The sequence below is a fragment of the Anguilla rostrata genome, chromosome 13 (assembly GCF_018555375.3).
Source record: "Anguilla rostrata isolate EN2019 chromosome 13, ASM1855537v3, whole genome shotgun sequence".
Classification (NCBI taxonomy): Eukaryota; Metazoa; Chordata; class Actinopteri; order Anguilliformes; family Anguillidae; genus Anguilla; species Anguilla rostrata.
In genome coordinates, this window is record NC_057945.1 from 15,238,375 (window position 1) to 15,262,232 (window position 23,858).

Here is a 23,858-nt window from a genome sequence, read left to right on the forward strand (position 1 = left end):
CTAAACAGTCCCAACTTTAATCTCATCAGATCAGACTACAGAAATCTTCTTCCAGAATGTATCAGGGTCTGTCACTCAGCTTCTTTCAATCACCAGGTGTTGCTTAATTCCAGTCTTTCTCAGAAATGGCCTCTTTGTAGCCACTCTTTCAAAGAGGCCAAATCTATTAAGCAGGGGCGTCACCGTGGGGGGAAACAGTGGAACTGACTACCTGGGGCCCAAAGGGGAAGGGAGGGGGGCTTTGCTTTTGAACATACAGTTGAAAGAAAAGGTTTGTGAGCCCTTTGGAATTACTTGGATTTCTGCATTAATTAGTCATTAAATGTGGTCTGATCTATCTACATCTAAGTCACAATAATATCTTCATACCTAGAGGTTGGCATACTGTAAATGATGAGACATCAAAACATAAATAAATCTATTTATTTCCCAGTATTTGGACCAGGCCTAACAAAAACCATAGCTTTGCCATAAAGTTTCTTGCAAGAAGCCGTACTGAGGCCATTAACCAAACACAACACAGGAGCAACACAGAACTACTTTCAACTTTGGCTACGCCGGTATTCTGCATTACCGGTTACCGTGGTAACAAATTGATACCAGGGCGATGAATGTTGAAGGTTATACGGTCATTATTTTTTCTCTTCATTACACTGATTGAAGCGAGCGCGCTGTACACAAGCTGACACTCCCTCCTCACGTCTCTCTCTGAAGCTGAATCACTGGAGGTCATCGCAGTGCCACACAATGCGCGAAAGAGAATGGGGAGGGAGTAGCGGGTTTAGACCCAGGACTGGTGCTGATATAACAAGTTTTTTCGTGATTTAAAACATTGAATTAACGTTATTGTCTAGTGGTCTTCCATTCACCAATTATTAAAATATGCGTCATTCAAATGGTAATTTGTGCTATTCTAAAAAAACCATAATTAATAATTGCAAGCCAAAATGTTTTGAAGTCACTGTATCCAGTTTTTTTTTTTACCTTTGAATTGTAATACTATACATTTTAAATTTGGATTTACTGCAATATTTATATAATCACAGAATAAAACATTGCAAAATGAAACCAAGTAACAATAATTCTGCATCTGCTGGAAGGCGGATATCTGGGATTTCAGCTTTTCTCTGTCTACTGATCGGCCCACTGAACACAGGAAACATTTTTCCTACTCATTACCGACTTAGATTCATGCCACCGATGCAGAAAGGATGCTCTTTATTTCAGTGACTGTAGGACTTCGAATATATTTCTCATCTATATCCTGTCATTGCCCTTGAGAGAGCCCCACAAACAATTTTCCTCCCGTTACTCGGTAGTGCGATGTGGTAAACACTGTCTTCTTGAAAAAGTAGCTGTTGTCCCAGAACCTTTGACTTCAGAATAGACCACACAATTGTGGAAAGTTTTCTGTTTGACTTTTTGACCGTTTTACTGTATTTTCTCCTGACTCATAGATTCTGAGCAGTGGATGAGGTTTATTTTCTGAAAAGGTCCCTCATTTCAGCATTAGAATGACAGCTGCTAATGAATTACTCATATGTGTAATCTTGTTTTGTACCCCATGGTAAAACAGGTGTTAACTATAGTTCCACAAGGAACTGTTAACGACCAGATGGCAGAAATTACATTCGCAGATGCAGAATTTCATTTATTTGCTTTTATGGGTCAATGACGGATAAGGATTTTGAATAGGCCAATTTTAAAATACAAAAAAGAAAGGATATCTTTGGCAATTGTTCAAACATTTGGAATGTTGTGTACACATGCATTTATACAAAAACATTAAATTAAGTGAATTCAGTGTTTTTTAAGCAAGATTAATAGGACAGCCAGAACTGGTGGAGTGTTCTCCATAGACGGTGGTGTAAGATCCAACACAGCATTTTCCATCTTTTTCCTATCCCTGTAACTTCTGGATGCAGCCCTCCATTTGTCTCTCTGTTTCTTCTTCTCTCTCTTTGACAGCTCACTTGAATTTTAAATATGTAATCTTTCCTTGCTGTTTTCTTCTCTGGCAGCTGAAACAGTAGTGTATAATGTCATTCCATAAATCTAAGTTTGTACATAGTCAATTTTATTTTAGACTAATGATAGACGGCAACAGAAAGTTAAACATGTTACAGAAAAGATAAAATTCATTACATTACATTCATTTGGCAGACGCTTTTATCCAAAGCGACGTACAAAAAAAATCCTAACATGACAGTTAAAAACACACTAGAGAAATGAGTACTTTGTGTTACGTTACTTATAGTTCCTTCGTATACCTTTCTTCTAGCAAGGTACTTAGCTCTTGCTGCAGGGACGGAACTAACATACTGCCTGTGGCGAGTGTTTTTTTCTTTGCTTGTGTGTGCCATCTAGGAAATAGGTTAAAATAGTTATAAATTATTAATAAATGCATAATTACCTAAATGAAATGTCATGCTATAAATTGTTTTGGCATTTCTCTCATAAAATTGTACAAAGATGAAAAAAAAAGTTTTCTGAAATATTGGGGAAAATGACTGAAATTGCAGACAAATCTATGTCAAATTATACTAAAACTTATACTAAAATAAAGAACTGTATGTATATAAATCATGAATTAAATATAAATGCACAGAAACTGCCAATGCAGGACATATATCTATCATGTACAACGTTCTGCAATAGTTGCACCACATGATACTTGGTCTCACCACATGATGTTTTCAAGTTCAGTCAAATTTTACAGGCACAGAATTGGTCACCTAAAAAACAGGCATTCTTCCCACCAAAGTTCACTATCAAATTTATCATCAAAATTTAGATTTGCAGATAAAACTTAATATTCATAGTTTTTTTGAAGTCATACCACATGACATCCAAATGTGGCAACTATATTCCAGCAGTTAAAAAGGTGTTATAATGTGTGGTTATATTTGGTCATCCTGTTTTGAAAAACAGTCTTTTATTTGTGAAAAATATGATTGTTCTTTCTTTAATATTTCCATGTATGCATGCAGAATACTGATTATTTCATAACCTATACATTACAGGCATTTAGTAGACGCTTTTATCCTAATGGACTTGCGCAAATTGTTGCACAAGGTTTTCCACATGGTATCCATTTATACAGCTGGATATATCCTGAAGCTGTTCAGTACCTTGCTCAAGGCTGCAATAGCAGTGTCTGTCCTGGGAATTGAACCTGCAACCTTCATGCAATCAGCCGTGTTCCCTAGCTACCGTATAACACTGCCGCCATTTTGATGCATTGCATTCGTTATTCCATTATCTCTGTGCATGTAAAGGAAAAATGAAACACACTCACACATGCATATTTGATATTCATACAGCCCCTTTGCTACAATGCTACAACTTGATCTTCTGCATCCTCGGTTTTTGGCTGAACCTTCGACAGAAATCGGAAATGGAAACTTGTAAGATACACACATACATGCCCGCCTACTCAGAACAGGAAAACTTTTGGCTCAGTGTGGTTTGACGCAGCATTCAACACAGCCCTGCGCTTGGTACTGGAGATGTTATAGACATTTTGGTATTATATTTTTTCCAGTATAACCAATATGCTATAGATACAGAGTATATCCAGAGCTATAATCCTGTGCTAAATCATGCAATTAAGTTTGGTGAATTATTCCTACATTTCTATAACTGTCATACAGCAAATTACCTCTTATGCTACTTCACTAAACTATCAAACTGCATTAAGTAAAATATAGCAATAGCAAAAAAAAATCTTTTATCTTTACAAAGATGTTTTAAACCATAAAATAACTATTTTCTTCCTCTGTGTAGCTGGAATTTTTTTTGTTTTTTTCTTGCTTTTATGGTCATATACTGCAACCCAACATTTCATGACATATATAATTGAACAGTATACTTCCCATAGCCCTCATTTACTTGGAATGCAGAGAGGATTGTGAATGGCAGAAGTTAAGTGGCGGAAGTTGGGCCTGTGTGGTTTCAGACAGAAACACAGGGTCAGCCGTGCTTTGCAAGAGTTGATTGCTTTCTTCAGACAGCGAGGGCCAATTGAAGCAAGTCATCTGGCACCTTGACTGTCTCCCAACAACCCCTATCTAAGCTGGGGAGTCAATATGCTACTAGCTGTGAGACTGAGAATGCTGACTGCAGTAAAATTATTTCAAACAATAACATTGCTAAGGATTCATCAGGAACAGGCACCCAACAGAATGGCCTTATTAATGACTTGTCTCGCCCTAAGACCATGTGGACCACAGTTTGACACTTTGCATGTGATTACTTAATAACGTGCATTAAATTAGATGTTATGTCGAGCAGTGCAGAGGAAATTCTTCAGTTGATGTACAATACAATACTATTTTAATGTGACTGGATAGTTTTTCAAATTGTCAAACTATTGTAAAATGCCATAATAGTATTAATGCTGCCATACAACTAAGGGGAAAGCCAGCCTACTTTTGTTTGATAAAGGGGGTTATTGGAGTATGTCAGTTGGTCTCAGAGTGGCACTATTATTGTTACATTACATTACATTACATTACATTTACTTGGCAGACGCTTTTATCCAAAGCGACGTACAAAAAGTGCATTTCATGGTCATAGACAACTGCTGAACACAGGTTCAGTAAGGTACAATACTTATTTTGTACAGCTATCTCTAGCCAAGAACACAGTTCACACAGTGAACACTATTCTGACCTAACCTCTGCAAAGCCAGCTAGGCAGAAGAATAAGCTACAGTATACAGTACAATATTACAATATTACAGTATATTGTCACTTATTTTTTAAATGTTTAATCAGAAAGTTTAAACTTTCATACTCATGTACAGTTTGCAAAAGATTATTTTTAAAATCTTAATACTCAGATTATCCTCCTCACATGGCCTATTTATGCATCTTAAAACACTGCAAGACATGGCAACATTTAACCTAGATAGACAGTTGTGTTGAGACCTGCACACTTTGTTCTAAGATCCATGTCATAATACCTCAGTCGTTCATACACTGCGGTTGTTTCATAGTATATGGAGTACACATTTAATTATGAAGGGACACCCCCCTGAAATCCTATTAACTGGGGCATGTTCAGTTGATTGAAATACAAAAACTACTAATTCATATTACCTGAGTCTTTCACCAAACTGTCACTGTTTAAATATATCTGTATGTATACCAACTTTAATCTTCCTTAACAGAGGTTTTCGGCAATCACAACTGCATTATGATGTAGGACACACTTTCTGCACCACTGAGTGAATGGAAGCTAGACTGGCACAAATACAGTTCATGCACTAATGACTGGGTGAAAGAACATTTAAAGACCTTGTTTTTTTATTGTGAGGGGATAATTAAAACATTTTTATCACCATGTGCCTGATTGTCTTGTATTTATTTTCTCAAGCTCCTGTGTGCTTGCCTGCATGCTATGTTGACCTTGACTGATCTTAAAGGAACAGCACTGTGCACTCATAATTGACAATGGTCAACTGAAACAAAAATAAGACTGCTTTGTGAAATGAAACAAAATAACCAAGGTTAAAGAAAAGTTATGGTTCTGCTTGTCCTTATTTGTTAGCACTCTGTGACACCTTCTCTTGAAGAAGGGCCCAAAGACTCATAGGCAACAATAATTAACAAAGCAAAGCAAAAATGAACAGCGCAAAGAACAGAACACTTTTAAAATTAGCTAAATCATAATTCTTCACTCAACACAAGTGAGTTGTTAGGCCCTTAATTGGGCATACATTAGGCCTATTAGTTGAGAGATATATCATCTACATTTGCCTAGTTTTAGTTGGTCAAAAATAAACGCCTTCGAGTTCAATACATACACACAGCATCAAGAAGCAGCATCTTCGAATTCTTGGAATGGCATGATTTTTGGTGATTTCATTGCTTCATGACCACCTCAGTAGTGTTATCTGTAGGGCAAATTTAAATACTTATTATGTACATTTCAATCGTTATTAGCTTTACAATGATGGCAGTGTATGTGAGATTTTCTTAGATTTATTAGACCTTCGAGCGATATGATAATGTTACTGTTACTCGTAGTTATTCACAATGTTTATAGAATTCTAACATACTGACAGGAACAGTTCCTTTCCCAGTTGAGCACAGACAGATGGCGCTGCTCTCGGGTACCATCGGCAATCTGCGGCGCCTCCCGATCCTGCAGTGTCAGTGCCGGACTCCGCCGGACGGAGACGGGGCGGAGAGGTATATTCATGTTGGTGGTCTTGCAACAGTGATGATGTTATAGTCTCCTGGTCTCTAGAGCTATATTTGTTGAGAAGACACGGACGGTTGATATGTCAGCCTTTCCTTCTGATACAGGTAACGTGTGTACATTCAAGTATGCGCTTGCTTCTGTTTTTATTTATCCCGCAATGCGGCCTGTGCCTTGTGGAACAGGGGATTGGAGTTCACCTTGTGGCCGACATCGGGTTCCGCATGAAATCTATAGCTGCTAGCAGCTAGCTACATCTCTGACGACACTAGCTAGGCAGTTAGTTTGTTAGCTAGTTTGCCAAAATGACCTTTGTGTAAAACAATGTTTGGTAACAAGCTAACGTTAGCTAGCTAGCTACTGTTGTTATCTTTAGCTACCTTGCTTGCTGGATAAATTAGAGTATATCTCTTAGTTTAAAGTTAACACAAACTAGCTAGTTATGGATGTTTTGCGGTTTATGTTCGCGATCTTGCAAGATTGCACATGAACACTCTTGGCTAGTATCTAATAGCTTGCTACCCAACTAGTTATAACTATTGGATAGGCCAGCTGAATAAACCACTTTAGAAACAAGGAAGTTGTCCTGCTATCCAACGAGCTAGGCTACCTTTGTAGCTAGTTAGCTAACGACCTAACAAGCTTGTTAGCGTGACACATTGAGTCTTTTAAAATGAAACAAGGTTCAACCATCGTTTAGTTTCTTTAGCTACCGAATGTGTAAAATTTAAACCACTGTTACTGGGCTTCAGCTTGAAAGACTGCCTAGCTTGTCGCTATCAGATAATTGGCTAAAGTTAATGTTAGCTGCCTCAGTGTTATGAATTGTGTTTTCTTAGCTACGGCTAGCTAGCAGACGGTCATATGTGAACTGTGTGATTAGCTTGCTTGCTAATGTTAGCCAGCCGAGCATTAGTCAGTTTTCAAGAAAGTTAGTAAATTAAGCCTGCTATCAGTATTGATAGATTGCTAGATGTACATGGTCAGAAAGCAATTAGCTGTGACATTAGCTTCCTGGCTATATTATTCTCCGTGCGTCGAACTGTTGGGGAATGAGCCCAACCCTTCCGCCCTTAACCGTGGTGGCTAGCTAGCTAGTTAACGTTGTATCAACAAGAAACCTTAGCCCAATCGATTTACCGGCCCTTACGTGTAATGTTATGGCTCTTGCCCTGTTTTCATGCACCATTCCCATTATAGATTTCTGGGAATAGGAACACTATGGTTAGAGAAGCAAAATTGTATTTAACATTGAACTTGCGCTCTGTCCTCGAAAGTATTTGAAATGTCATCATCTCAGACTGTCTTGAATTAGGGTATGGCTCACAGTGATTGCTTTAACGCTGTTTACCTTATTCCGTCTTCCTACTGTACCTAAATTATAAAACGTGTCGTACTATGCGGAGCATGTAGTCTAACGTTACTCTTGCCCCGTAGATTTAAAGACCGGTGAGTTGGTTATCTTCGTTCTAAACCCAGAATCGCTTGCTTGGCGTTGGTAGATGCTGCAATAACAATTGTCTTAAGTTTACATGAGAAGAGGTGCTCATGACAGGAGTCTGTTCAATTTACAGTCGAGGTCTACAGTGGTAAAAGACATAAACATCACCCGTGTTTCAAGGAGTACACTTGTACCCTGACTGTTTAACATTTCTGTTAACGTGCCAAAGAGATCAGCCAGATTAAAATGAAGCCTGCCTTTTTTAGACCCTTCTGCCGTGCTTCAAAATAAGCAGTTTGTCATCTATTTTTAGAACAGGTCCCATGGCTCACTTTAAGTTTAATACATTAAAATCATTGCAGGTCCATTGTAAATCATTGCGTTACTAGCTTTTGTTTGGGTGTTTTTGACCTACAGGTTCAGATGAAGTGGGTATTTGTGATATAAACATAGACAGGAACTCTTTGTATAACAGCAATGGCTCATTTCAGCATGTACAGTCAGCAAGGCTTCTGGTTTTCATTATGCAGTTCTTAATCAGATTGAGGCTCTCATTTGGGCATAAAGCAGAGGCTCTGGCGCAACAGAATAATTAATTAGTTTTGTTTCTTCTTCAATGAAGAAAATGGTTTCAAACCAGAACAATAGAAAGTCAAAATCATAGCAGACTCCTTTCCCTTAGTTTGTCAGGATTTTTTCTGTAAGGCTGGAAACTTGTCATGCTTGCTTTGTGGATGGTGACAGTTTTTTTTATAGCATTGTATTTTATTACATAGGATAGCGGATAAAGCATGGGACTCTTGGGGGTTTCTGTTATCCGTTCACAACGTCAAATTTGACACCGCGGCTTTTGAAAAACCGCAGGGAGCCGAGCGGAAGCGTATTGTCAAAACACCAGAGGGACGCGTCCCTTGTTTGCTTGTCGTCTTTTGTCAGCGGGTCGTAAAGGACGGCAGCAACAGCGAAAGGGAAGACCGGAGGTGGGCACACACGGAAGGCTCGAGCCTGGGCTGGGTGTAACACGCCGAGCACTGCTGTGTTGCAGGTAGCCGCTGGATCGAGTAGAAGAGAGGCGGCATGTACTCGGAGTGGCGGTCGCTGCACCTGGTGGTCCAGGGCGACCAGGGCCACGTGAGCGTCCTGCACACTTACCCCGCGGCGGTGGGGCGGGACGTGGCCAACGCGGTGGTGCGCCCGCTGGGGACCGCCCTCGTGTCCCCGGTGGCCGAGAGCCTGCTCAAAACCGACAAGGAGGTAAGTTTTCGCAGCCCCAGGGTCTTACCCTCCTATACTATGCACACCAGCAGGTTCCAGCCTCCTAGGGTCCTACCCTCCTATACAATGCACACCAGCAGGTTCCAGCGTCCTAGGGTCCTACCCAATATTGTGCGCACCAGCAGGTTCCAGAACTATGGGTCATTCATGATCTTTGGTGACTTGGGTTAGGGGGTGAAGCACATGTTGGTCTAGATTTTAATAATAAGGGGCGTGTCATAGCACTGCAAACACGTACACAGACATATGCTTATGAATTGGGTCCTGGGTTTTGAAACCTGGTCTGGGAACCACTGGCCTAGTTTACTGCCGAACCTGAGTTACTCTTACCTTTGTTCCTGCTAGTAGAGCCAAGAATGAGTATGTAAGTTTTTTTTTTTTTTTTTTTTTTTTTGCATAGCATCAATTTAGCAGACGCTCTTTACAAAAACGTATCTGGCAATATACTGTACATAGTTTTATTGATTGTAATCTAAGTGCTTTGCATAGATAGTCTTGCTTCATGACATTTTAAGGAGTCTCCTTTCTTTGACCTTTGATACATGTGACACATAGGTGAGGTGACAGTCAACTCTTAAAATCCTCCAGGTGTGCTGTACTTGCTGGTTGTGGAGGGGTGTAGTTTGTTGCCCCTTTTCCTCTATACTACATTAGGAATTTTTAGGAGTTGGCTAAAACTCTTTGAGTACTGAATGAATCAGAGAACCTGGCTTGTCAAGATAAGGACAGGAAGGAATTCCAGAGTTAATTTTTTTTTCTTTTGCCATAAACGCAGGTATGCCCTTGCCGGGAAAAGATTTTTAATTAATTTAGACGATTCAGCTGTGTTGGCCCAGTACCTTTTGCTGGATAGATAAGCAGAGAGCTTTAGTATTCGAGGCAACCTTTCCCTAAGTGGGTTCTTTAATGCTACAATTGCTTGAGTGTAGCCAGAGCAGTATCTTTGGGCTTGCAGTTATTATTAGCACCTTATCCTTTCGAGAAACATGCAGTGAAGGACCTTCCATGAAAATTGCTCCAAGTACGTCAACTTTTGATGTTATTGTATAATTTTACCAACCTACTGTTTGTTGGTTATGTATGCGATGAGAGATGTCCACAACTTTCTCGGAGGATCCTTTGTCTGCGTACGGTGTTCACTTCCACATGTTGTGCCCTAGCTCTTTGCTTTGGGCTTCTGCGTCTGGTGATAACAGCAAAAGGATTTCCTGTGTATCCTCTGGGGCATTTTTTTGCCAGTAATTCCACTGGCCGTTTCTCCACCCAGCAGAAGGCCCTTATTTAGCATATTAGGCAAAGCCATTAGATAAGTTTGTTTGTGTTAAGGCAGGCAAAAATTTTGGCCGTCTGCCAAAGGCCGCCTGTGTGCCCTTTTTTAGTGCCACCACTCTGCTTCTTCCATAATTCAGGATGATCAGAATGATGTAGTGACATCTCTAGGACCTTGAGCAAGGTCTGGGCACTTGTTCCACGACCTCACGATGATGTCACTCATTTACAGGACACCAGAGGAAGTAGGTGAGGCATCTCAAACAACAATGCACAATTGTTGTAGCCCAGTCGTTCCTCTTTTGAAAACCGCAGGTTTTCCCTCCGTGTTATTCAAAGTTAGTCTAATCCAACCCTAAAGCACTAAGATATGGAACTGCTTGTAACTCAAACGTTGTAGATTCAGAACCAAGGGAGCTATTATACCATTGAAGAAACCTAACCTTTCTTGCTTTAGTCGATGTCCAGCTGTATGAATAAATAGTATGTAAGCTGTGTCGCACTGCATAAGGGCATTTGCTAAGCAAATTATGTTGGCAGATACTCTCGTCCAGTACCTTTTTTTAAAGAGGCAGTCCATTTTAGTTGGACTGCATTCTTAATGGAAAAATAAATAAATCAACAAATAAAGATGATGACGATGATGATCTTGATCTTGTCTATTCAGGTCAAGTGGACGATGGAAGTTTTGTGCTATGGCCTCACGCTACCTCTGGATGGAGACACTGTTAAGCTGTGCGTGGACGTGTACACTGACTGGATCATGGCACTGGTGGCTCCAAGAGACTCCATCCCACAGCCCATCATCAAGGAGCCCAACCTCTATGTGCAGACTATTCTCAAACACCTCCACAACCTCTTCCTGCCCAGGTAGTGTGTGGATTTTTGGGATGTGAAGTTCACCAAGCTGACCTGAGGAGGATACAAGCGGTATACAGTACAGTAATACATCGGATTAGAGCTGTCACATTACTTTCAGATATGGAATTAAATTTCAAATTTGCGTACCAATTTCACTTTTGAAGACGAACATGGAAATTCTGTGCTTAAGGAGAAAAAAGTATGACAGTTTGCACACTAGCTAACAATTTGGCAGTGCAAAAATTACCAAAAATTAGTGATGGTAGCTAAATAGCCCCGCCTCACCCAGCTGGCACGAAAGTAACCGATCCCAGGTCATAAGTGCGGTTGGAGCCCATCTTCTCGACAAAATATAATAAAAATATTAAAATATATAAAAGTTGTTTTTGAAAATATAGCGCAATATTATATTTGTCTTCATATTTTGCAATTTGCACTAATAAATCTGCTGATTCCCGGCTAAGGTTATTTTTAGCCTTGAAATTTTTAATTTTGGAATTTCGGATAGTATTTTTTGACTTGAGCGACAGCCCTACACCAGGTGACTTTCTTATTCAAATTACAATGTAATGCATGAAGGAATGTGTACAACCGACCTTGGAAAAATTCTTGTAATAAAAATGAGCATTCTTCATGAGTGATGGTCAGAGATCGGTTGTGTTTGTTAAAAGAATAGCCGGCGGTGCCCGTGAGACCCTCTTTCTGATTGGCGTTCTCTCCCTCTGTTTGTTGCTCTCCGCGGCAGGCCCGAACACTACAGCCCCAGCCACTTCCGGCTGTGCCAGCAGGTGCTCACGGCGGTGCAGAAGCTGGCGCGGGAGTCGGCCAGCATGGTGCGGGAGACCTGGGAGGTCCTGCTGCTCTTCCTGCTGCGGATCAACGACACGCTGCTGGCTCCGCCCACCGTGGGAGGTCAGTTCCGTCTAGCCGCAGCGCGCACTGCGACAAGTCCAGTGCCCCGTTCGCGCCCGCAGGTTCTTGATGAGTTCGAATCGGAAACTGGCATCGCCTCAGATCATTGAGCGTCGAAGCATTTGTAAAGCATAGTAAGGTTGATCCTGATTGGGTCATTTCGTCAAGATTTTTACCCTGAATAAGTTCGCCTTAGAACATTACCTAGTGCTGTCAGGCTATTTCAATGTATTCATCTTGTGAGCACGTGGCCAGAGAGTAATGGATGCATCCAAATGGATGCAAATGAAAATTGCACACAGTAAAATACACACCCGTTTTAACATACGCCTAAGCAAATGTACACTTTCACAGCCTGCCTAAGCATCTTATTAATGTGTTTAAGGGATCGAGAAGGTTTTTATTAAGTTAGATAAGTGATTTGAGGTTCTTTGCAGGTATTTGGTATTTGAAGAGGATTTCAATGTATTTACCTGCTATATAAGGAAAATATTTGTTGCAATTTTGAGTTGCAATGTTACAGAATTGAAACTTGAATTTATGCGCACCTTTCTCAACTTGCTGTTTTAAATCAGATATTTCATAGTTCAGTATACAGTACACAACAGTTAAAATGAAAAATGAAAAAAATGCGAAATTCAATACATGTGTGGTTGTCCTTAATAATGATTTAAAATCCTTCCAATGGCGGAAATCTCTACTTGAGAAAAATATTATTCTATTGAACAAAACAAATGTATTCCATGAACTTGGCGAGGTCTGTAAATACGACCACGAGCAGGTTTGTTCCACGCATGGAAACTGGAGCTTTCACTTCTGATCCTTGTATTTTACTGCTGACACAAACCATGAAGACAGTCACACTGATATGGCAGTGAATTTCCCTAAGCAAATGCTATCCAGTTTTTTGCATTAATTACCATGTACAAACAAAGGCTGTTCGGATACCAAAATTTGGGTTTCGGTACCAATACATAGTTTAGTGTCACAATGCTCGATGCCAAAATGATACTGTTTGTTTTTTAAAAAGGAAACGTCAGCCATTGCCATATCCTGCTAGTTGCACTCACTGTGCTTTATCTCAAATTTGAACAACTTGTCTCAAAACACAGGATCGTTTTGTATACATTGAACATTTCAATGGCTTGTATTAACTAGTAAAGCAGCATAACCTTGAAAAGTTTAGGAAATGTGTATATCTTGCCAAGGCCTTGGCAGCTAGCCTTTTCATGCACATCCGGCAATAAGGATGTAGCCTCAGTAGACAAACATACATATTAATCCCAAATCGTACGATAAAGCTTGGTTGAAGCTTTCATTATAGGATATATGGAGGAAAAGAGGCATCTCCCCATTTTGAGATTCCTTGTTTATGCTAGTACTTGTGGATGCGCTCATTTGTTTCAAACGGGGGGTAACTTATAAACTATCACTCCTGTCATTTTTTAAAAAATATTCCTTGAAGAGATCCTGATGTTTATCTGACAGATGTTTCACTGTATTTGATGTGTTGCCTCCCTGTGCGAGCCTGATTTGTGACCTCTTTTACGAATTAGCGCTGTTGCGTTGGTGGACTTGCCTTTCCCATTGGCTTTAAATGTGAAGCGCTGCCCTGTTCGCGCTGCGCGGTGGGTAACCTGCGGGTTGCTCTGCAGGTGGGATAGCAGAGAAGCTGGCGGAGAAGCTGATCAGCGTGCTCTTCGAGGTCTGGTTCCTGGCCTGCACGCGCTGCTTCCCCACCCCGCCTTACTGGAAGACGGCCCGGGAGATGCTGGCCAACTGGAGACACCACCCCCCGGTGGTGGAGCAATGGAGCAAGGTCATCTGCGCTCTGACCTCCAGGTGACCCCTCGCCCCTCTACTCTCCAGCCCTCCCTCCACCCTATTGGTGGAACGAGTTTTCAGCTACCAATCAGAACATCAGTTACCAAAAATCTTCCAAAGCTGATTGAGAATCTACCTGTTACTACTTGTGCTCTTTTGTAATTAATATATTGTGGACTTCTGCTGATGCAATGTGGCACATATGCATCTCACTATGTTTATTATGGGCTATTTTTAGAATGGTTGTTTTTATTGAGTTACTCAGTTTTTAAATCTGTATGGGTGTTCATTAAAGCCTTGTATGCATTGTGTTATATGTCCCTCAAGATAAGATTTTCTGCTCTGAACTTTTTCACAAATTGTAGTGTAACCAGGAAACTGGCACCATGTCGCATGGCTTAATCAGCTAGACCTTGTTTTACCACAAAAGCAGAATTATACCACCTAAACCTTGTTTAGGCATTTGGAATAATAAGGTATGTGTAAATGAGATCGAACAAAGGTATTTTATTTTATGAAATCAGTAAAAGGGCCTAAATGTATAATGCCTCCACCATTTTGTTTGGGTAAATAGAAAGGTTGTTTTGTTTTGTGGATGTGATCTCCCCCACTCCAGACTGTTGCGTTTCACTTACGGGCCCGCGTTCCCGCCTTTTAAAGTCCCCGACGAAGACGCCAACCTGATCCCTGCTGAGATGGACAACGACTGTGTGGCTCAGACCTGGTTTCGCTTTCTGCACATGCTGAGGTAACCGCGGACACAGCAGCTGACCACGCCCATCCGGCACTGCCCGACACCCCCCGACCAGGGCGAGTCGCTGAGTGCTAGACCAGGGTCGTGTTCTTTAATGGCGTGTTCCTCTGCGATGTAGTCCGGTGGCGTTTGGGTGATGTCGTTCCAAAGCCCGGAAAGCAAAATGAGCGTATCTGTAACTGTTACTGCACGCGTAACTTCACTCGACTGATGACTGACTGTGGAACAGTCGGGTGTAGAGTAAGATCTCGCACATTCCTCGTAACATGCTTTTATGTGTCCCCCCGTGACCCGCCTCGACGCCTCCCTCTTGAGTGGGTCCCGGCCCACGCTGCCAATGGGCCAGCCTCAGCATTGCTCTCTGCTGTCGTTCCAGCAACCCGGTGGACCTGAGCAACCCGGTGATCATCAGCTCCACGCCCAAGTTCCAGGAGCAGCTGCTCGGCGTGAGCGGCGTGCCGCAGGAGGTGGTCCAGCACCCCTGCCTCAAGCAGCTGCCCCAGATCTTCTTCCGCGCCATGCGCGGGGTCAGCTGCCTGGTGGACGCCTTCCTGGGTAAGGAACGGGCCGGACGCTGCCCCCCCCCCCCACCCCCCAACCCCCCCCACCCCGCCCCAGGAGTGACGCGGTGCTCGGGCAAGTTGGGCAGAGTGGAGGGTTCTCGTTGTCTGCGCTCTATCCCTCTCTCCTGTGTTCTTTCCTGGGCTTCTGATGCTCACTGAATCGGAGATGCAGATGGCCCTCTCGATGTGTAGCGTTGTGTACTGTCCACGGTTTACGAGAACCATGCTGGCTGATTGGAACTTGCCCACATTATAGTTAGATCTCAGATGACAAACTACTATGATTGGGGAATGTTTCCTTCTTAATGAATGAACTGTTACCAAACTGTGTGCTAGGCACCAATGATGCTTGTAGCTGCCAAACAGAATTGTATAAAATGAGCTTGATGTTTGTCGTTTGTGATAGGCTCTGACTCGGAGAGAAGGTATACGGTGCAGCGATATTCTTCCCCGTGAAATTAGCAGTTCTAGACATATTGAGACATTGTTGATTGTGGCCTAAATTCATTACAACCGCAGTGTGCTTTCTTCTTAATTTTGAATACATTCAAAATAGAAAATTGAGAAAGTAGTAGAAGTTTCAGCTGCTCAACATTGTGTTTGTTAGTCTTTTAAATAGATGAAAAATTTTAACCCAGCATTTCTCTTTCATCATTGTTAAAAAAATGTTAATTTGTTTCCCTTCGTAGGTGTTGCAGTCTCAAAGAAAGAGATACAAGAAAGACTGCCCTCTTATGGTACATGATAAACCACATCTTTTTGAGAATCCAATTCCTATCTAAATCGGGCCAGAGGGGTTATACGACTAGGTGGCTGATTCCTTTTGATGGTGGTTTTTGAAAAGAGTCACTAGTGTGGGAGGATGCAGTGGTGTTTGGAGTATGAAATTAGTGGAAAATAAAGGTGAATCTTTGCATCTAATCTTCTGGACAGTAATTACCCCCTACAGTTAATTTTTACGTATGCCATTTATATGTTGTAACTCCATTGCCATGTGTGTGTATTCAGTCCTTGTCCAGTGCAGTTTCTGTCAGAAGAAATTTAAATCTTTCTGCCACTCCGTGACCACTTCTGCCTCTTAACACTTGTTTACTTGATGTTTCCTGATGGAGGAACATAACAAAGGGTTGTCCTTTATATTTCAAAAGTGTTAGGCTGCGTTCAGACCAGATCAGGCAATGCAGCACCTTCCCGCAGGGTTGTGCGGAGGTGTGGGCGTGTCACTACATGGCCCATTTGTGTGACGTCACAATGGCTTAAAAGATCTGTAGAATTCCTTCTGATTAATATAACTGTAGTATCGTTAATGCCACAAAAGCCACGTGCGCGCACACACAACCTTACTTATTTGTTATTTCTTTTACTCGTTATAGTATTTAATGATAGAAAGAGACTGTATTTGTATCACTGGTTTAATTTCACCGGCTTACGTGACTGGCCACCGCAGCGTGGCGTCGGGTTGCGTTACGGCAAAAGTAGATTCTGGTTCTACTTCCCGCACGGTTGCTGCGTTTTTTTTCTGCACCCCATGCGGTCCCCACTACCGCAGCCTAAACGCACTACCCCCATTCAGATGAATGGGAGGACTGCCGTTTTTGCCGCATTGCCTGATCTGGTCTGAATGCAGCCTAAAACCAGATGCTAAATTAACCAAAACTAAATTAAGACTAAAGGAGGGTGCTCCTAGTGGCACAACGCAATAAATTTTAACACAGTTCAAAAGCATCTTTATATGCAGGGAATCGAGATACTATTTTTGAAATTATGGAATGATGCAGTTGAATACTTGCCACAAGGGATTATTTAATGTCGGAATGTCTAGTCTGGTAATAGCCTAAGCCGGATAACATTTGTCCTGATAGTAGTTAATGGAGTCGTGGAATAGCAGAGTCACAAAATTATTTAAGAGCATGGTGTAATTCCAAGTACATCACTATGCTGAATCTATTAGTTAACTAAACCAATGTTTAAGGAACTGACTTGCGGACATACTGTCATGTCATAAATGTAACATTTGTAAATGTAACATTTATATTATATTTTGGGGCACTGGTACAGTTATGTTTGCCTAACTTAAAAGCGGTCTGCATGAAATCTGGATGAAGTAAAATTGTCAGTGTGCGATTGTATGTTCTTGTTTGTTTCTGTATATGTATGTTGTCCAGTATTTAGCTCTTATCGCTGCTGAATAGTATTGTTCTGTCTCTGTTCTTCAGGAGTTACAGTGTCTAGGAGCAATATTCGCGACAGACTTCCTTCATTAGGTATACTAAACCTAACTAAACCAAATCAGCATGACCTATTCTAACACTTCATGAGTTTAGGGTTAATTTGATTAATATTTGCCATTCATTGTGTGTTTCATTGGAGGGTAAGGCGAGTAAAATGGCTCATTTTGTACCTTTGCAAGTGTGATGGAAATGTGGTTCTGTTTACACTTTTTTTTTCTTTAAAAATTTAAATGGTTTAAATGGTTTAAATCCAGCCATCTGAACACACTCTGAAGTGAGTTCAGTTCTTAGTTTTGATTAATAGAAGAATAAGTTTTCATCGTTTGTCATTTTGAGCCAGTGCAATTAATCGGTTTCTCCTACAGGTGTTGCGGTGTCTAAGAACAATTTTCGGGAAAGGCTACCGTCTTATGGTACAGAGTAGTGCTCCAGACCAATCAGAGCGGAGCTTTGATATAAGCTGATGGGGTTGCTGGGCTTTGCTTAAGTCTGATTGGGTGAAACTGTTGTATAGGCATAAGGAAAATTGTATAGATTTAAAAGCACTTGACTGAATATAAGCAAAGAAGAACACTGCTGGGTGGCTCCTTCACTCTAACCGTATTTGGACATGTCCCATTATCTGATATAGAATCCTGACTGTGTCACTGCCGACAGTGGTCTGTGGGTAATCGGCCTTGGCAGTTTCCCAGGGAGGGATTTCAGCCAATGGGATCTGTCAGTGTCCCATCATGCACCAGAAACTACTGTGGTCAGTTGGCCACCTGCAGTCCGCCAGTCAGCTGCACCAGAAGCATAGTTTTCTACCATAATGGCCGCGCTCTGATGGTGGACTGCGGCACACAACGCGTATAACTGACAGATTATACTGCAGCGGCAAGATGGCCGACAAACATAGTTGGACATTCTAAATTCAGAGAAACAGAATGGAAAGAAATACCAGGGCGCTTTCAGTTATGATATACGATAATGTCGACATTTTTAGCCGTTCTGTTTTTATGATTAGAGGGCACTTCTTGTCTTCTTGTCACGCGACCAGAACATTTTATTTATTGCCATTTGAAATAATAATAATTTTTTTTGAGATCGATATGACTCTCTTGGTATTTTAACACACTGCCATACATTTTACCCTTCGTAGTTTTCATAGGCCAAATCTCTCTGTCAGTGATTGTGTAAGTTGTTTATGAGAATCGGTGTGTTGCACGTGCCGTTGGTGAGGATCAGAACCTTCAAACGCATGGAAGGTTCGTTACTGATCTGTGTAGATTGGTTAAGGACTCACCCAATCAATAGCCATATCAACCAAGGAAATCCTCTTCAAGTTGTATGCATGCTTATACTTGATTTTCCAAAAGTTTAGGATGGTACTTGATCCAAATTGGACAAACTACCTTCCAGTGTGTCTGGAATGGGGTTGCTTGTCCCTCACAAGTACCATCTAATGCCGATTTAAATCCTCTCCAGCTCACGTTTGCTGGGGCATCCGTGATCGACAGATGATGCCTGTATGAACTGTCCACGTCAGATGTTTTTTCTTTTTATTTATTTTCCACTGAATACTTTGAATTTATGGGGAATCGGAAAGGAGCATCAGTACTAATACCGCCGGTCTGATCAGGGTTCTAACAGAGCGGGGGAAAGGGTCGCGTCACCACGTTAAAGGCCTGGGTGGGTTCCCATAGTAACATGCACCCCAACCCCCCTCCCCCCCCCATCTGTTCCTTGTGCCATGTTTTGGTAGGCATCTCCCGGCCGAGGTCGGACAGCGCCCCCCCCACCCCCGTGAACAGGCTGAGCATGCCCCCTCCGCCCACCACCACCAACACCACGCCCCCGCACAGCCGGCGACATCGCCCCACGGGGGTCACAAAGACGACCAGCAAGGCCTCCACGGTACCTTCCTTTTGTGGCGCTTCGCTTGTACTTATTTCAGCTGTTTATTTCAAGGGAAAAAAACTATTATATTAGCCCCCCATGAGCAGTGATATCCAGCGTAACTTACCCTCATTGCAAATTGTATATCATATGCAGGTCTGTGTTATACCAGCGGTCTGACATTATGAAGTTGTGTAGATCAGCTCGGTCCCAGCGTCCCCCTTTGTTTGCTCGTCTGACAGTTGCAGCCACTGAATCATGTTTAGCCCTGAAATATTTTTAAAGCTAGAGGATATTACCCTCTTTTTATAATGTTCAGATTCGAGGATGAAGCATATTAACCTGCCTTCACAACATATTCTATGTTCTTTAAATATTATGAATGCTAGAAGATCTTCAGTATTTATTCATAGTGCTCCATATTCCACAACTGTACATTTTACATCGCAGATTGGAGCCACTGTGCTTTACTACCCGCCTCCAATTCTGGTTAAATTTTGCAATTACTGCAGAAATCTTCAGTATTTATTCTCAGTGCTCATATCCCACTGTCATTTTACTACGCAGGGGAGCACGGCTCACCCCCCCAAAGTGTCCCACCAGACTTCCTCCACGTCCCCGCTGTCCAGCCCCAACCAGACCAGCTCGGAGCCCCGCCCACTGCCCGCCCCCACACGGCCCAAGGTCAACAGCGTCCTCAACCTGTTCGGCCAATGGCTCTTCGACGCGTCGCTGGTGCACTGCAAGCTCCACAACGGGATAACCCGGGACGGCACCATGACGGGTAAGAATGGCTCCCCGCTCCCCCCCACCCGGCCTTCTCTACAGCTATATTTTGTTACAAAAATATTTTACATTTTTTGTTTTGTTTTTTTCATCTTTCTTTACTATTTATTTTTGCTTTCTTAATTTCCTACCTGCAAGATTAACTGTCATTTACCCTGGCTCCTGGAAACGAAGCCTTTTTTTTCTGCGAGGATAGCGTTTCTGTGGTCTCAGACTGGCCTCTCAGCTCAGAATGCCCCTCCCCTCCTTTTTAATTGGCCGGGGCCTCGCAGCGTCGAAGGTTGTTTTTGCCCGCTTCGCTAAATTTAGCCGTCGGCGGCTCGCTAATTTCACGCACGTTTTAACCGGGGTTTTTGTGTTAAACCCAGAGGGGGGGCATTTGGTGGCGGTTGCTGACGGAACTGTGTTCCCGCCGCGCCGGTGGGAATGCTCAGTAGCAGCAGTGGCGGTTTCCTGCCGCCGCTTTATCGCGACCCGCTGGCACCGCTCTCCCCGTCCGCCGAAGGGGGGGGTGGTGGGGGGGGTATGTTGCACTAGCACGCCTGGGCCTGGAGATTAGCCCACATCCTTTCCTTTTCCTCCTAGGAGGAAAAGCACTGTTAAACACTGCACTTTTTTGAGGAGAGCAGGCAGTCCACCCTCACTTTTTTTCTGGCCCCCCTCCCCAGCACTTTATTCAGATGGGGAAAGCAGAGAGGGCTACAGACAGTGTTGGGATCACAGGGCAGAAAGCTTCACAGCCTGCAGCCGAACACCGGGCCTCACGGTGGGAATCGTATATTTGAGTCGGTCGTCAGGCTGGCCCAGTCACTTTCTATCAGCACGTTGCACATCGTCTTAATGTTGGGTAAAGTTAATGGGTGTGAGGGAGAAAGAATATTTGGAATAAATTGGAGCTGAAGTGCTGTGTATTTTCTGATGATCTGTAAACAACAAGGTGTGTTCGCCGATAGGATGGCAAAACCATGTCTCAGAGCTGGGGTTAATGCAATTTTGGAATAGGTGCATTAAAAAAATTGAATTGAAATTCGATTTGGGAATTTCAGAAAAAAGCTCACATGAAATTGCATGTACTTTTTAATTGATGAATTTAATTTGAGTTTCGTTTCGTGAAATGACTGAATTGAGAATAGATTTGACCCCAAACCTGGTCTACGCCCCACACTGGTCTACATTGTGTGCCCCCCTGTGAAAGTGTTCATGACAGTGGTGCCAAATCATGTACATTGAGGGCTGAGAGTAAGCAGGTTTTCATTCCAACCAATCAGTACACGTGCTGGTTTCACTAATTAACACACCTTCATCCAGAGAGGAGGGAACTAATTCATGAAACCAGCAGTGATTGCCTGGATTGAATCGTCTCCGTGGCACGTGATTGGGCACCACTGGTTTATAGTGTGACGGTCCTTCCGTACATCTGCATGTGGTTGTCTCCCTGCTTGGGATTCAAAGGGTGGACCATGTTTTCCACTTTCAGAAGCATTCTGAGCTGACAGCGTTAGTGAGATGTGTAAACGTTTAAAGTACCTTTGATGCCCCTCGTCCCTGTTGTCTGTTTTAGTTTTTTAGTTTTTTTGTGTGCATGCTGGATGTAGCCTGACTGCCAATCTGTTGTGTCTTTAGAGTGGACTGATTTCACATGAGGCGACAGTAAGATTGCATATGAGAGCAATACGTAAAGTATAACCAGAGTGCTACTTCGGGGATAAATAAAAATAATATAAATATAAATAAGGATAGTATCTCTGTTTAGATCTATGTTACTGCTCTCCTTTGATTTTTCCCATTTTTATTTCTGTTATCTTTGCAGCATCTTTTATCCAAATTCTCCTTTCTTATAAATCTTGTAAGTAGGAACATTAGCTTTCTATTTAATTGCAGTCAGTTATTTTTTGCGTATCTGTTTTTTTCGTTGCATCGTACTTTGCCATCGTCACAAGCTTTCATTTTATTTGAACATCATTGTCACCAAAGTCCTTGCTGCTGCACTGTTTTTCCGGGGGAAATAAAATTGTCCACTTCCTGTGTTCTTGGAGGGAAACAGAATTGCCCACTTCCTTCCTGTGTTCCCAGGAGAAACCGAATTGCCCACTTCCTTCCTGTGTTCCCAGGGGAAACAGAATTGCCCACTTCCTTCCTGTGTTCCTGGGGGAAACAGAATTGCCCACTTCCTTCCTGTGTTCCCAGGGGAAACCAAATTTCCCAATTTATTCCTGTGTTCCTAGAGAATTGCCCACTTCCTTCCTGTGTTACCAGTCGAAACCGAATTGCCCACTTAATTCCTGTGTTCCCAAGGGAAACAGAATTGCCCACTTCCTTCCTGTATTCCCAGGGGAAACAGAAATTCCCCCTTCCTTCCTGTGTTCTCCGGGTGTGTCCCCCGGGGTTAACGGAATCCACCATGTTGCTGCCAGTCTGTGATCACGCCATGTGTCCAGAAGTTTCCACACTGAACATTCTCTTCCAAGAAAAAAGAATAATAAATCTACAAACAAGCCCTTTAGTTTACTTTCAAAGCTTTTTTTCTATTTAGTTCATTTATTTATTTTTTGGATGTGTTTTTAATGCATGGAGTAGGTGTCTGTCTTGTACGTGCAAGTGTATGTGAGGGGGGCTGACATAGAGTCTTTGCATTTGTTCACACCCCTTTCTTCAGTCATATGTGTTCAGTGAGCGCTACTGCATTGAGGACAATTTGGTTTCCGTAATCAGCGCAAAGACAATGTATGAAAACCAGATGAAAGTGCGAGTGCTCTCCCTAGAGGTTTCAAGTTTTCTCTCAAGGTCCATCGATTTAGGGACAAGGATACATCCCTGTACTCGTGATCCAGTGAATTGTGGTGTAAAGCACAGCTGGTCTGTGTCACTTAGCCCAGTGGATCAGGAGGAAACTCATATTCAAGAATAGAGAGTAGGAAGAGACTGGCACGTAAAATAGTTCACTCTGCCATCCTGCCGATGTCGTTCCGAGCCTTTCCCGTGGACTTATCCCCCCCCCCCCCCCCCCCGCAGAACCTTTGTGTCAGAGTCCCCCCCCCCCCAATCACTGTGGTCGCTGGGGTCTCCACTCACACGACCGGCTCTCCCCTCTGTGCCCCCCCCCCCCCCCCTCACCGCAGCAGCCCTGGCTACTCAAGCTGGCGTGGAGATGCGCAGGAGAGGCCCCCAGATGTCCACCGAGACCATGGTGTCCAACCCCATGTTCGACGCCAACGAGTTCCCCGACAACTACGAGGCCGGCCGGGCCGAGGCCTGCGGCACGCTCTGCCGAATATTCTGCAGCAAGAAGACCGGCGAGGAGATCCTGCCCGTCTACCTGTCCAGGTAACCCGCCCGAGAGGGAGGAGCGTAGCAATTCAGCTACAGTTCACGCCTCCTGTTTTGCATTTCCGTTTATTTAAATGGCAGGGCCTCTTATCTAGAGCATCCTTCAGCATAGTGGTGGCAATAAGGCTCACTTAGCACCAGCATAGAGTTGATTCACTGCAGCACAGTTCTTTGGCTTGCTTATTGTCGTACTGAAGTGCCGTAGTGTAGCGGAATATTATCCACAGTAAAAGCGCTGTACCATTATTTGTGAAGGACAGGTAAAGTAAAGCAAGTAAAGACGTTGTGGTAAAATAAATCACTTTCACTCTGGGTTTACAGAGACATTTTCTTATTCCATCAGCCAATGTCACTTGCAACCTTAAAATTAATTATTAGACATGGCCAGATGAGATCCAAATCGGTTGTAAGTTCACAATTGACTTTTGCTTCCTTTTGGCAGCTGTGACTAATAATTTCAAAATTCAAGCGTCTTGCTGGAATGTGCTAGTCTTAACAGGACAGCAGCAAGCGCAATCGAGACTGAACGA

At 42.7% G+C, this 23,858-nt stretch overlaps 1 protein-coding gene and 1 long non-coding RNA gene across 9 annotated transcripts in view; one reads left to right on the forward strand and one right to left on the reverse strand.

Moving 5' to 3' along the window:
• Nucleotides 1-277: 277 nt before the first annotated feature.
• Nucleotides 278-6,048, reverse strand: LOC135238506 (uncharacterized). Its single transcript, XR_010325134.1, has 3 exons — nt 3,299-6,048; nt 2,271-2,363; nt 278-2,021 (listed from the first exon to the last, which is right to left on the reverse strand). It is a non-coding gene; the product is annotated as an uncharacterized LOC135238506 (long non-coding RNA).
• A 115-nt stretch (nt 6,049-6,163) lies between these two features.
• The window catches only part of ralgapb (Ral GTPase activating protein non-catalytic subunit beta), a 35,200-nt gene continuing 17,505 nt past the window's right edge, over nt 6,164-23,858 (forward strand). For 4 of the 8 annotated variants that reach the window (XM_064306454.1, XM_064306456.1, XM_064306455.1 and 1 more), the window contains exons 1-13: nt 6,164-6,314; nt 8,694-8,902; nt 10,860-11,062; nt 11,799-11,965; nt 13,621-13,807; nt 14,406-14,537; nt 14,920-15,098; nt 15,796-15,843; nt 17,323-17,370; nt 17,703-17,750; nt 19,082-19,233; nt 19,783-19,999; nt 23,121-23,325. In XM_064306454.1, the coding sequence (XP_064162524.1) occupies nt 8,726-8,902; nt 10,860-11,062; nt 11,799-11,965; nt 13,621-13,807; nt 14,406-14,537; nt 14,920-15,098; nt 15,796-15,843; nt 17,323-17,370; nt 17,703-17,750; nt 19,082-19,233; nt 19,783-19,999; nt 23,121-23,325 (1,763 nt within the window). In that variant the 5' untranslated portion in view covers nt 6,164-6,314; nt 8,694-8,725. The remainder of the gene's footprint in view (nt 6,315-8,693; nt 8,903-10,859; nt 11,063-11,798; nt 11,966-13,620; nt 13,808-14,405; nt 14,538-14,919; nt 15,099-15,795; nt 15,844-17,322; nt 17,371-17,702; nt 17,751-19,081; nt 19,234-19,782; nt 20,000-23,120; nt 23,326-23,858) is intronic. The other 4 variants (XM_064306458.1, XM_064306460.1, XM_064306459.1 and 1 more) reach the window with 1 other exon arrangement.